This window comes from Loa loa (genome assembly GCF_000183805.2).
Source record: "Loa loa unplaced genomic scaffold supercont3.200, whole genome shotgun sequence".
Lineage (NCBI taxonomy): Eukaryota > Metazoa > Nematoda > Chromadorea > Rhabditida > Onchocercidae > Loa > Loa loa.
Genome location: NW_018108380.1, coordinates 19,671 through 33,565, shown reverse-complemented (window position 1 = coordinate 33,565; position 13,895 = coordinate 19,671). Strand labels below are relative to the sequence as shown.

Sequence of the window (13,895 nt, the reverse complement as noted above, 5' to 3'; positions counted from 1 at the left end):
TTTTTGATTCGTTTTGTTATGGAAATTTTGTCCAACGTTGGAATTTTTATGCGAAATTTTTTTGTTCATAAATTATTCATTTAAAAAGGGAAAAAAATAAATTATAATTTTCCTGAAACATAAATTACGTTTCTTCTTAACAACAGATGTACAAATTTGGTTTTTCTTTTCAATATATATCTGATTTTTACTTTTATTTTTTGCCAATTATGTATTTTTACTATGGGGCCATAATTTCGTTCTATTTATGCAAAGTTATTGATGACAGCTTTTGATAGTTACGTTTCACTTTCGATGTCGAGAAGAAAAAAAAAACTTTCCCATGTTTTCGAATATAAAGGCATCATACTTTACCAAGCGATAGTCGGCATTCTGGTGTTGAATTTGCTCGCATGAAGTAGTTTATAGTGAGAAAATTTTCAATACTTCGTTGAATTTACATAGTTTTTTGTTTTTTCTAAAGAAAAGTTAAATTCTCCTATGAACTTTGGTAAGAGGAAAAATAAAACATTATTTTGATTCTTCATTTAGTATTACTCGTCATTGTAGTAAGTGCAGATGAATTGAAACGGTTGGAAACGGCATGGGATGGTCGTGATCTAATTACGGAGGATGAATTTTTTACCGATGTTCTGTGCCATCCCGGGATTCCACGCGCCACACGTACACGTATTTTCGCCAAGTTTTGCCAGGGATCATCTAAACTGTCATTTCAAAATTTTGTCGTCGGAATTGTCTTGCTGACAAAGGTGGATGAGGATATACGACTTGGTATATTGTTTTCTGTTATCATTTATTTATCAATATAGTAAAAAATTATTGGCATAGTTAATTTTCAACTTATTTAAACTAATTTCCAAAACCTTCCGAATATCTGTTTTCCGTTGTGGGCTATGAATTTAATGGAAGTGACTAGATTATGAGTAGGAATCCATTTCAAATAAATTCTTTCAGAATTTTTAAGAAGTGAACATGAGGTAGCACAGTGGGTCGAACAACCGCCTCAGCTGACATCTCGCCATTCGGAAATTCACTATAATTTCTATCAAGTACTTGCAGGCGTTACACATCGTAAATCTTGATACATTTTCATCTAATTTGAGGAATTACTTGATTAACCGTTAAGTGTTATTTCTTGTTTGTGATTCGGGTGGCGAACATACGTAATTTCAGTGATAATCTGCTAATCTTCTTGTTTCCTTCTCGTTTTCGCTTTTCCACTTTTCATTTTCTTTTTTTATTACTGTCTCTTCACTTCTTTTAAAAAAAATTCTTAGATTTTGAGCAGGCACCTGAACACTGAAACTGAAAAACTTTCTCTCAGCGTGTGTTACAAGCACACACACTTCGTTTGCATCTTTAAGCTAAATGAATCATTATTTTGGTACACTTTATAACTTTTCATGCTGAAACAGCAAATGTATGAATGAGAAATTGATACTCGAATTAAATGTGCTTGTTTGGCAGATGTAATTGTGCAAAACCATATATATCTTGCAGATTTCAGTTTTTTGAAATTTCAGTCGATGAACAAGAAGTGGAAGAGTTGGAGAAAGTTTTTGGTTCGATCAACGACACAAAACTGTGTAAACTTACTAAGAATGGTTTCGGTGCGTTAGTTGGTGGTGCCATTGCGGATCATTTTATTAATGGCTTATTCCGCGCATTTGATGAAAATGACGATGGATTGGTGGATTTCAAAGAACTTGTCTGCGGTCTTTCTGCTTCCTGTCGTGGACCGCACACAGCTCGTCTTAACTGTAAATATATCATTGTTTCTTTTCAGTATACTGCTCTATAGGGATTTTGATGACGGTAATTTCAAAAACAAATTTTGGAAGTAATTTACAAAAAACATAATTTTAGTGATGTGTAACGTGCTTTATCAATATTCCTTCAGTTATTGCTCAACTTTTCGACTCAGATGGTGATGGTTATTTATCAAAAGAAGACATCCATTCCCTTTATGCGGATTTAAATCTCGTAAGTGCTTTTTATACTCAAGAAATTTGAGTAATATTGTTTTATGCATCCCTTATGATTATTTATTGATTTTTGCATTCCTTAGGATTCTCAACATTTTCAAGTACTTTAACATTTGATTTCTGTCGTTTTTTTTTCTGTTGTTCTTTTATAGGATAATGCATTGCAAACTATACATACGGATGAATTGGGTCGGGCATCGTTAACAGATTTTGTTTGTTGGGCAAACGAGACAAAATGTGTGAACGATTTGCTTGAAATAATTGTTCAGGTATTTGTTTGAAATTTCGACTTTTTGTTGTTTTATCTGATTATGCATCATGATAAACTCTTCCAAATGTTTCAGATTGGACATATTTGTTTGGGATTGCATCCATGCTCTGCTGAAGTTGAACTGACGGTTGTATGGTGAGTTTTTAAATTATTCATAGAAATCTATTAGAACGCCATCAAAGTTAACTTGAATATTGTTTTGAAGAATCGTCGAATCATGTTATAGTAATAAAATAGATGGGCACTTCTCTCTTCTTAAGAATCATTTCAATTTTTTCATTAAAGTGGATTCAAGCAACGTGTTCAGTTGGATGCATTCGCCGAGTGGAATATTGTTTCATCGGAATGGTGGCGACAGTGGGTACACGCGTTAATGTCAAATTCTAAAGTGCCTCCTATCAATAATGCTTCAATTATTACTGTCAAACAGAAAAATGATTGGTCTTATAAGGTCTTTTGTCATATTACTTTTTAGGAACAAATTTTTACGCTTAATAATAAGATGATAAAGTGGAGGGATAAATCCGTTCGCTAGTACAATTCATAACAATCAAGTTTTTTAATATTCATCTTGGATAATAACTTTTGCTTTTCTCTTATTTACTTCATATCATCATTTTTAGGTTCCATCTTTATCAAATGAAGGTGCTCCTTTAGCACAGAACTTAGTGCTAAATAAGGATTTTGAAGCTTTAGCACCTTGTCTCTGGAAAGCACTGTTGCGTTGGCACGGAAGTGCTGCTCGTGAGGGTATTTCGCTTCAGCGACGTATTCTTCCGGCAAGAATTGTAGATCCAGCAGCAGCGAATTCTACGGGATCTATTATCGAGCTGTATCCACTAACTTTATTAATTTTAAGACACAGTACTGCTTCCGGTGGCTGGTTACATTCTGCTTTCGGTTTGTGCTAATTCTGACTTTTTTAATCATTTTCATTTACTCGTCTCTGAAACATGCAAGAGAGAATTCAAGACACATTTAACCAGTGAATTTGCTTCTATCCCTTACGTCTGGTAGGGCACTGAACTAAAAGAAAGAACCACTCCTAAAAATGAATTCCTATATAATAATGAAAAATTTATACTTTGTCTAAATTTAAGATCGAAAATCATTCCTCCGATTTTCTCATTGCAGAATGGAATAAAGAATCTTCTCTTCGCAGATTACCATGGTGTGTAGTTTCGGAATCACGTATTTGTACTATTGAGGAATTGCTCGAACTTCTGGCACATCAACTGCACATAAGTGATGTCGAATCAGCTCGTTTATGGGCTGTTGAAATCGATGGTTCACCGTGCAAACGGTTACTTGACAATGATTCAGTCACCCTTAATGATCTCAAAATTCAGCAAAGCGCACAAGTACGCTACTTTATGTTTCTTTTTTTTTGACAGTTTTGCGATTTTCTATGGCTTGCTTTATGTCACTTTTGTTATATGATAGTGAAATAGAAAATAATTCATTGTACGATATCTTTACATAACTATACACTAATTGTATTCTTAAACTCATTTGCAGCCAAATTAGTTTAAAAACTTGGAAACGAAAGACATCACGTACATCACAAAAACAGGAGAGACTAAGTAGTAATACAGCTGTGGATCACCTGTTATAGGGGATCATAACAGTTATCTAAGACAAACCGTTTTATTGCTTTAAATGTTTGGTGGTATTATTTTACCTGAACGAACTTTCAGTTACTTCTGGAATTACGTAACGCTGACATGAGTTGGCCGGAAGAAGTTAGCTGTTTGGAAAGCAGCAATGCTGAAGGTTACACTGCGGACAATTCGGATTCTTCATATATTCTTGGCATCACTGGCCTGTACAATATGGGTAATACCTGCTACATGAACAGTGCTCTGCAGTGTCTCAGTAATACACGACCACTTACAAATTATTTCATTGAAGGCCGACACAAGGATGATATGAAAGGGTTAACATTGTTTTTGATAAGAGAAATATGTGATTAGTTTAAAGTAATTTTGTCGGTGATTTCTTTTTCTTTTTTTTTCAATTTTTATTTTTTGAAGGTTAAAATCAACGGGGGTAGTAGCTACGGAATATGCGAACGTTGTGAAAGAATTATGGTCCGGTAAAAAACGCAATATTGCACCTATTAAATTACGTGTAAGGATTCTTTTTTTTCTCTCTCCCTGAAACCTTTTGATGGAGTCTTTGAGTATTTCTCTCTTTAAAATAGTTCATAATTTGTTTCTTGAGCTGTTCTATCGCATCCATCACGTTCTTTTACTGACATGAAGCTTGCAAACATCTCCCAGAACTCCTGCAAATTGATTGGAATAAAAAAAAGGAAAAGAAAGGAATGCTATTGTTGTTAACCTTGTCGATTTGAATCATGTAAATGTTTAATTTAGTAACACTCTTTTAACACTCAGCCTGCCTTGAGAAGCGCAGAAATGGTCTGAATAACAGGTTGAAAAGTTGCGGTATATCTGCAGTTGGGTTCATCCTATTTTTTTTTTTTTTTCACTGATTGTTACTTTATTCTCATGTTGGCAAAATAGATCTTTTCGATGACTTTTTTTTTCTTTTTTCTGAGGATCATCTACCGCTATTTTTACCACCATCTCATCAAGTACTACTTTCTTTCATTCCTTTCATTCATAAGAGTGTGTTATTTATACCACTCGGTTATTCTTTCTGGTTAACTTGACCCTATTCTATTCGAAATACAAAAAAGAAATGTTAGTTAAGAAATAACTATTTCGAAATAAATGGTGGCCGTAATTTTTGCTGTAATTTTCATTGTTTTTCAGGATGCAATTAGATGTGCTGGCCCAGTGTTTGCTGATCGGTCACAACATGACTGTCAAGAATTCCTATCCATTTTGTTGGATTTACTGCATGAGGATTTGAATCAGATTGAAAATAAACCATTCATTGAACTCAGTGACAGCGATGGCCGTCCAGATTCTGTCGTTGCTAAAGAGGTATTTTGCTTTATTTTTCGGTTTCTATCTTTTATTTAGAATGGAATTATGTAAAGAAAAAAAAATTATGTAAAAAAAAAATTTATGTAAAAAAAACATGGATTACACTGGAAGGATGGATGTTAAGTGCTAGATGTAGTGGCAGAATTTGATGATGTTTATTTTGATTCCGGAATAGCTTATATATTTCCAGTTCTTTTTTTGATATGTTAATCATGTTTTTTAGGCCTGGGATGCGCACTTAAAGCGGGAGAAAAGTATCATTGTTGATTTGTTTACTGGCCAGTTGCGTTCAACACTTACTTGCTTAAATTGTAATGCTATATCATGCAGGTAAGATGTCTTCTCATCTGTTTGCCTTGATTTTCAATATTGCCATTTCTTCTGGATCTACTTTTTTTTCTAAAACTAGTTTCAGGTTTGACGCATTCACCTGTTTGCAACTGCCCATACCTATTGATCAGTTGCTTCTTATCTCCGTTGTCGGTGAGTTTTTTATCTACTTTTTTGGTCACTTTTTTTCCTTATACTATGAGTACGGGACTGTTCATTACAGTGGTCAAGCGTGACGGACAAATCCCCATACGTTATGCGTTTCGCCTAAGCCACGATACTACAATCGGCATGTTCAAAATGAAACTAACAGAAGCTTCTAGTTTACTCCCTAACTCATTTCAAATTCTTTGTTTGAATCGCGCTGGCCAAATGATGGTATTTCATACATTTATATTCTGTCATTCTTTATTTAAATTTTGTTATGATTGTGTTTATTTTTATTTAATATTATATCTTATAATGGATGTACGTTCCTCATAATCAGGATTATATTTCAGTTTGTTTCATGTAACAGAGTAACATCCTGGCTAAAAATTCCTTGACTGTATCGCAAAAGATATGCATGTATATGTGGTAAAAGAAAATAAGTGAAATATTTTAATTCTCCGGTTTATTCTTGCACTTGTTATCTCTACTAAGTAAACAATACGCCGAAGACTTCTGCCTCCATTTTTTTGATTATTCTGTCTCTTGGCTTTTAGTTTTTTCGACAATAATAATTTAGCAAGGAGTTAACGAATCAATTGGCGATGATAAAAGTCCCATTACTATTTATCCAAACGACGCACTGCTTTATGCATTTGAATTGCCTGCTGAAGAAGATCAGTCAAATCCCGAATGTTTTGTAGCAGCGCCAACAGTGATTGCCGCTCATCGTAAAATGGTAGTTCTTTCAGAACAAAAGCAAATATTTAAAAAATTTCACTTTTATTGTTTTTGCCATTTTTGCTAATTGCGAATGATGGATATTAGCATGAATATAGGGATATAAGGATTTTTGATATATTTTGACTTTGCGAGTAGGATGAATAAGTTCCATTTCTACTATTATGGCATGTTTAATTGTATGGGTACAGTTTAAGTAACTTGGGAACTGGTATAGCAGTGTTACATGTTTTGCTTTTTTTTTAGTCCTAAACATTTCTTGCAGTATATAACTTTACTTTATCTTTTTATTGAGTATTTCTTACATCTTTGTATTTTCTAACTTATAATTGTAGCAATACAATGACTCATATTTGCTTGGCGCAACACGTGGTTGTACTGCTCGCGTTTTCGGTGTCCCACTCATTTTGCGATTCACACCGGTGAGTTACCTTGATAAAAAGAGTTGCCTCTCTGATAATTCTGAACAAAGATAGACGTATGAGTACTGCGTATTTCGGATTAGTAAAATCGGAAATGCATGTCAAGTTGTTGCAATTAAAGGGTAGTGTTTATTATTGCTTTTATGAATTACTAAAATATATGGGTATATTTAATTTAAATTTCGTATTTACAGGGCAAAACAACTGGTAATAAGCTATATGAGGAAGTTTGGCTATTGGTTTCACGGTTCCTAAAAAATGGTACCGCTGGAAAACAGCAACGCACTAGAGAAGCAAATCGTGCCATTGATGCGTAAGTTTATTTCACAGAAGTATAACGCAGAATCTCTCTTATATTATACATTACCGTTAAATTGTGTTTTCAAATATGATAATGGTTCCAAATGGGCATCGATAAGTTTATTAATTCCTTAGCTATTGCTGTTTCTGTTTTTGCAATATTACTTGATAACTTATAAGAATTCTTGTCATTTAAAAAAACTTCGCGAATTTTTTTTTCTTTTTTGTCCTGTTTTAGAGCAGAAGACATCCGAAATGGTTATCCATTTGATTTATGTTGCGTAAAGTTATCATTCGAGTGGTGTTCAAAATGTGCATGGCCAGCATTTTGTCGTGGTTGTGTGATTCTGAGCAACGATGAAATTATTGAAGACAACTTGATGGCAGTTGCAATCGATTGGAAACCAACTGCTCTCTATCTACGCTATCAACATTCCGTGGAACTGGTCAGAATTCTAATATCTGCTATAGAGACAAGTACTTTACGCTTGCTGCCATTGTGAGATCATATTATGATGAAAATGATAAATCTAATCATTCACGGTTTGATTGTTTCCTTCATACTATTGAGAATCGGTTGCTTTCTGAAACTTGATTCGTGATATTACGATTTTGCTCAAGTAAATTTTAGCTTCTAATTTCGACAATAATATCCTTATTTTAATTTGATATAATGAAACTTAGTTCTAATTGTTAATAAAGTACCAACATAAGGGTTGCTTGTTGTTACTTCGAAATTTGCAAAGCATTAGTTTTAGCTAATAGCAAGCTGGAAATGAAGCATTTCTACTAAAAAAAAGCAAAGGAATTGCTAAAATATTGTCCGGGCGTAGTTTTTAAGTTGTAATCAAGTTTATCATATCATTATATTACTACGTTGTTTTAATTCTGGTTAAGTTATGTCGAGATGATGGATCGGTCTTACAAGCTTGGGAAGTACATTATCGACCGTGTTCGTTACTTTCATGTTTGAATGATTTCATGCAAGCAGAACGTTTGGATGATGAGATAATGTGTAAACCATGTGGCAAAAAGTGTCCAACAACAAAAGCTTTGGCGATTTGGCGTTTACCTAAAATATTGGTTTGTTTTCATCTTTCTGTATGCAAGTAATCTGTTTTTCTTTATTTTTGGAGAACATTACTGTTATATAAATATAACCCATAGAATATCTAATTAGCGAATAAGCTATAGGGAGGCATGGTTCATGGTTGACATCATGATCTTTCTTAAGAGACTTAAATGTCATCCTACTATACATGTAGTTGCTTCAGTGAATAACTGGATTATCCGCATGATTCCTTTTTTCGTCTGTGAAGATGGTACCTTAGTCTTGCGCTGTGATACACATAAGTTTGAGTACTGGAAAATTAGATTTGTCAATAATGGATGGTATAATGGGCATCGCCGCCAAAGTTTTTATTGAGCTGGAACTTTTACATTTCATTTCTTCTACAGATTGTACACTTCAAGCGATTTGTTTGCGTAAAATCTGAGCGAAGATATATGAAATCTTGTAAAGTAGTAGACTTCCCACTGGAAAATTTGGATCTCAGAGAATGGCTTCGAGATCCAGACATTAAGACATCAACTAAATACAGTTGTTTTGCTATTGCTGTAAGTTTCGAACATTCATATTAAATTATAAGTAATTTTAAATCACTATTTTTTTTAGATTGCAGTTCGAAGAATAATTAGGTTATTTCAAACATTACGAGTTTGTTCTTTTCAGAACCATTATGGTGCCATGGCCTCAGGTCACTACGTTGCTTATGCTAAGAACAGTAATCAGTGGTTTAGTTTCAATGATAGTCGTTGTCAGGTAAATTTTTGATGATATCTAGGAATTCGTGTGAGTGAACTCTGGCTTAAAATTTGTTTAATGTTATGGACCAATTGCATTGCAGGCAGTGAAGGAATCACAAGTTGATAAGAAAAGTGCGTATCTGTTATTTTATGAGAGAATGGATTAGCTGTAATAAGAGTGCTAAGTTTTAGCGATATTGGGTCACATTCATTAACACTGCGAGAATTCGCTTGTTTTACATTTTATGCAATATTTTTCACTTAACTGAAATAATTTTATTGTCATTTTTGTACAAAGGAAACAAAATGATGATTTGTTGTACTTTATTTTGCTTAAAAGTCTTCGTAGTTTCATTCCTATTAGCATATTATATTTCCCGCGTGGGTCAATATCGCAGCGCATCCTTATTTATCTGAAGCATGACCTGGAATTCTGCTCCTTTTTGCATATGGAATTAGAAAATTTTATGCTTTTATGCTTACAGAATGAAAAACCACCTTCTTTGTGTCATTTCACATTCCCATATTTGAATTGATAAATCCAAGAATGTTTCTTTCCTTTCCTATATCTACAAACCATAGGGACAGAAATACATACTGCTTACTGATATGTTTGTTTTGCACTATATTCGTTAAAGCTTCAGTAAGTAGGATAAAAGTCTTTTCATCATCACGTTTATATCGTGATTTTCATAAAATCTAATTTATTGAGGCAAATCGGTCGAATTGCGAAATTCATGATTTAGAAAAATTGATTCTGAGATTTCAATGCTCGTGTTCTGAAAAACTGTCCAAAAGTTAGATTTTACTTGTACATTTTTTTGTTCATTTTTTGGTTTAGGCATTTTTATCCTTTGAATACGTGTCTTGTCATGTGACATATGTTTCGTGCAGTATTTTGTGCAGTATATGGCGTATTATTTTTGGAATAATCTTTTATTCATGTGTATTTAATTAGATGAGGGATGTAATTTAAAGGTGATAGCGGCATTTTTACACGAATAATTTTTTCTGGTCGAACAATCCATCGTTGAATTTTATCAGCAGTTCAATACACTTTTGTCTTTGGTACCTTTTTTAAAAAAAAAAGTAAAACGAAAGAAATTGGCTTTATATCACTTCAGATTTCTGTAACCTTTTGTTTTTATCAAAGAATAAATTCAGAATTGAATTTGAAAATATTCGTTGATTTTCTCTCATTGTTTCATTCCTCTTTTGAACAGCATTTTATATCTTCCACTTTTCCTGTCTTTCCAGAGACTATTTTCATTCCTGTTCAGAAATAATTGTGTAATTTTCTGTCTGTAATTTAATTTTCTATTTAATACTTGCTCATTAGTAATTGGTATTAGTTCGGAAAACATGTAAAATAAACGTTTTGCTTCTATTATTATTTATACACGCATATATATCCAGTGATAGATTGCATGATAATGAATCAGTTTGCCTAATGATGATACTGATGATGATGATAATATAAATGAGTTCTTCTATCTTTAATCATACATTCATCAATTTATCACCATTAATCAAGTGCAAATCTATCTTGGTTAGTATAATTGTTTAGCTTCTGAAATGGTGTAATTCAAAAAAAAAAAAAAAAGAAAGAATCTTATAAAATTGATGAGTATATAGGTATATAGATTTTAAATTTACTTTTAAACATAAACTTTTAGAGTTATCACTAATAGAGTTAATTTTAATAATGCGTATAAATTATATCTATATCTTTATCATTTCCATACTTTTTTTTTGTCATTATATTACGCTAATAATTAAATTTTAAAACTTCATATTACTTGTAATATGAGCTATTAACTGCTTAGTTCACAAAATAATTCCTAGCAAATGCTATGTGCCAATTATAAAAGTAACAATGATTGTTTAGTACAATATGCTAATTTCAAATCACACTTGAAATTAATACTTTTAATAATGGTAAAAAAAAAAAGAAATTAAATAAAGAAATTTAAAACTATTAAAGGATAAGGAAGAAACCTTGTTATCTCATAAATAATCAAATATGAAATTAATTTCTTTTTCAAATTTACGAGAAAAATCATAAATGCAAAAAAAAAAAATCCCTCAATGTTCAGTGAAGATAGATTTATTTGCATTTGCAATTTACAATGTCAATCGTCCACGTGTGAAAAACTATTTGAGAATCATCATTCTATCAAATCTGTTTTGTTGCGCAATTGTCGCAGTGTGTCGGTATTTTGCTTTTTATTATCCTTTTTACTTCATCATAAACTCTTCGTTGCATTATGTGAAGTTTTCTTTTCCCTTTTTTTTCCTTTTTCTTTTGTTTATTTTTTCCATAAATTTTATGAATAAACCTGAATTGTTATCCTTCTATTAAGTTTAAATAAATTAAAATTTTGAATGATAACGAATTATTTTGAATTGATTAAATTATAAATTTCCAATTTTTCCTCTTCCTTTTTTTTTTCAAGCACTAAAATTTTAAATACATAGTAATGAATGATATTATTAATTACATTTTAATTATACGAATAATGAATTCAATCACATTATTCGTTTTATTTTTAAACAATATGATTAAATGCTTTAGTTTAGTAATTTTAAATCAAATTTTAACAAGGCAAAATTTGACTAATTTAATTTTAAAATTTTGTACTTCTCTAAAACTAAACCATCTATTATTTATTTCCTGTTAGTATCATCATTTCACATCCTATAACATTGCATTAATTCATTTCATATTAATATACTATAAAAATTATTAACTGAATATGGATTGAATTGCTTAATAATGATGGTGATGATGTTGATAATGATGGTGATGATGATGATGATGATAATGATGATATTGATGATGATAATTTGTAAAAAAAAAAAAAGAAACATCAAAATTTATTATCAGAAATTGAATATTTAGCATACCAATCGGAAACAATGTATACGGTAATCCCGTAATATCAAATGTATAAATGATATGAATGAAGTACATGAAAACTTAAGTGACATTTGGAAGAAAAAAAAAAAAAAAGAAACCCCTGAATTCATTTCATATAAATAACCTGTGCAAAAATACATTTACATATATATTTGTATATAAATCAAATAAATTAAACTATACATATAAATAAGAGAAGTGAATTGTAATGAATGATTGAAATTATTAATATGCAAAAAAAAAAGATTAATACAAAAAGCAAACAAAATAAAAAGGAAAATTTTAAGAGGTCATTTAACAATCACAGACTTTGCTGATAATATAAGTGAAGTAATGTAATACAATAATGAAAGGTGTAAGGTTTAATGATAAGTTTAAAAAAAAAGAAAGAAAGTCAATTGATAACAAGCATTGATATATATCTTAATTAAATAACAAATATATTTCTGTAATGCATTGAATGAAATAATTTTATCATTCAATTTAAATTTCTTGCATAATTTTGCGAAACTAATTTCTTTCAAATCTATCATTTTAAAAAAGGATTGTTTTTTTTTTTTTTTCTAAATTTAGAAACGAAAATAATCCATTCATTGTATTAATAAAATATTTCTCTCTAAGTTAGTTTGTTAGTTTATTTCGTTTTCGTTTTGTTTAAAGCGTATTTTGTTTATTTGTTTGTTTGTTTATTTATATGTTTATCTGGTTGTTTGTTTGTTTATTTATGTGTTTATTTATTTGTTTGTTTTTCATTCATTTATTTGCTTGTTTGTTTATTTATTTGTTTGTTTTCCATTTATACATTTGTTTGCTTATTTGTATGTTTGTTTGTTTTTAAATAAGGCATATTTCCTTTTGATGCGTAAAAAATAAGTAATATTAAATAAAATGGATGAGTAAAAAAGAAAAAAAAACATATTAACAAAAGTAATAATAACATTATTTAATGATTTAATTACTTAATGATATATATTATTTAATGATTTAATTATTTAATTTAATTATTAAATTATTAATTGTTTGAAAAAAAAATTTAGCATGCATTTTTATATTAAGACAAGAGAAAAAAGCCATCATCTTTATAATAATAATGATAATAATAGCCATTAGATCTATAATAATTTCATACCAATCGTGTCTTCTTATTTTCACGACGATCTTTTGCACGCCTGTAAATGAAATGAATTTAAATTGGAATTAATCATTTAATGAGTTAAAATTAAAAAAAACAGACATATCTAAATTCAAATTTTGTTTTAATTTAAATCCCTTTACACATATGAATTAATTTTAAAAAAAATAGAAAAAATTAATAAAATTCCTAATTTAAGTGGAAAAAAAAATCCAATCGAATAAATCAAAAAGAAATTTAAAATAAAAATGTCTAGTACTTGCTCTTGTTAAAAGAAAAAAAATAAATAATTGAGGTTATTTTTGGTTTATCCGAAAACTCTTTATCCAATTCCAATTCTGAATGAAACTCTTCATAATTTTAATTTTAATTCATTTCTAAAAATATTCCATTCATTTTCAATATTCATTTCCAATTTTGATCAATTTTACTTACTTTTATTTTCACCATATTTATATACATGCGCATTTTATCCATGCACATTCCATGTTACTTTCATTTATTAATTTAATAATTTAAAATTAATTTGAAATAAAAATACTCCTCTTAATTCTCATTTGATGATAAATATTTATGGATGAATTTTTTTTCCTCCCAATACTTTCAATATTCTTTGTACAAATATTGCCGACAAAAAGTGAAGTATTAGCATACGATAATATGTATTGATAAATATGGTAGGGTGACCCTGAGACAATAAGGTTAAGAGGATTTCTAATCTGGGATAATTTTATGCAAATACTTAGCAGCGCAAATAATACTTACAAAGACAAATTATATTATAGGTAATATCATTTAGAACAAAAAAAAAGAAAAAAGAAAGATAACATTTTGGCGCATTTTTTAACAAAAAAAAAAAAAATTAATTAGTAATAAATTTTTTT

At 30.3% G+C, this 13,895-nt stretch overlaps 1 protein-coding gene across 1 annotated transcript; it reads left to right on the top strand.

Annotated features, from left to right (window-relative positions):
* Positions 1-480: 480 nt before the first annotated feature.
* LOAG_07846 (ubiquitin carboxyl-terminal hydrolase) lies at positions 481-9,205 on the top strand (the record flags this gene model as incomplete). Its single annotated transcript, XM_020447547.1, has 24 exons — positions 481-490; positions 550-771; positions 955-1,071; positions 1,524-1,760; positions 1,901-1,983; positions 2,138-2,254; positions 2,330-2,391; positions 2,542-2,707; positions 2,880-3,156; positions 3,391-3,617; positions 3,954-4,192; positions 4,290-4,386; positions 5,037-5,210; positions 5,437-5,543; positions 5,629-5,696; positions 5,767-5,921; positions 6,271-6,429; positions 6,767-6,853; positions 7,048-7,166; positions 7,392-7,599; positions 8,051-8,236; positions 8,612-8,770; positions 8,886-8,975; positions 9,061-9,205. 24 exons carry the CDS (start codon positions 481-483, stop codon positions 9,124-9,126), a joined length of 3,432 nt encoding a protein of 1,143 aa, XP_020302234.1. The 3' UTR covers positions 9,127-9,205.
* Between the last annotated feature and the right edge of the window lie 4,690 nt (positions 9,206-13,895).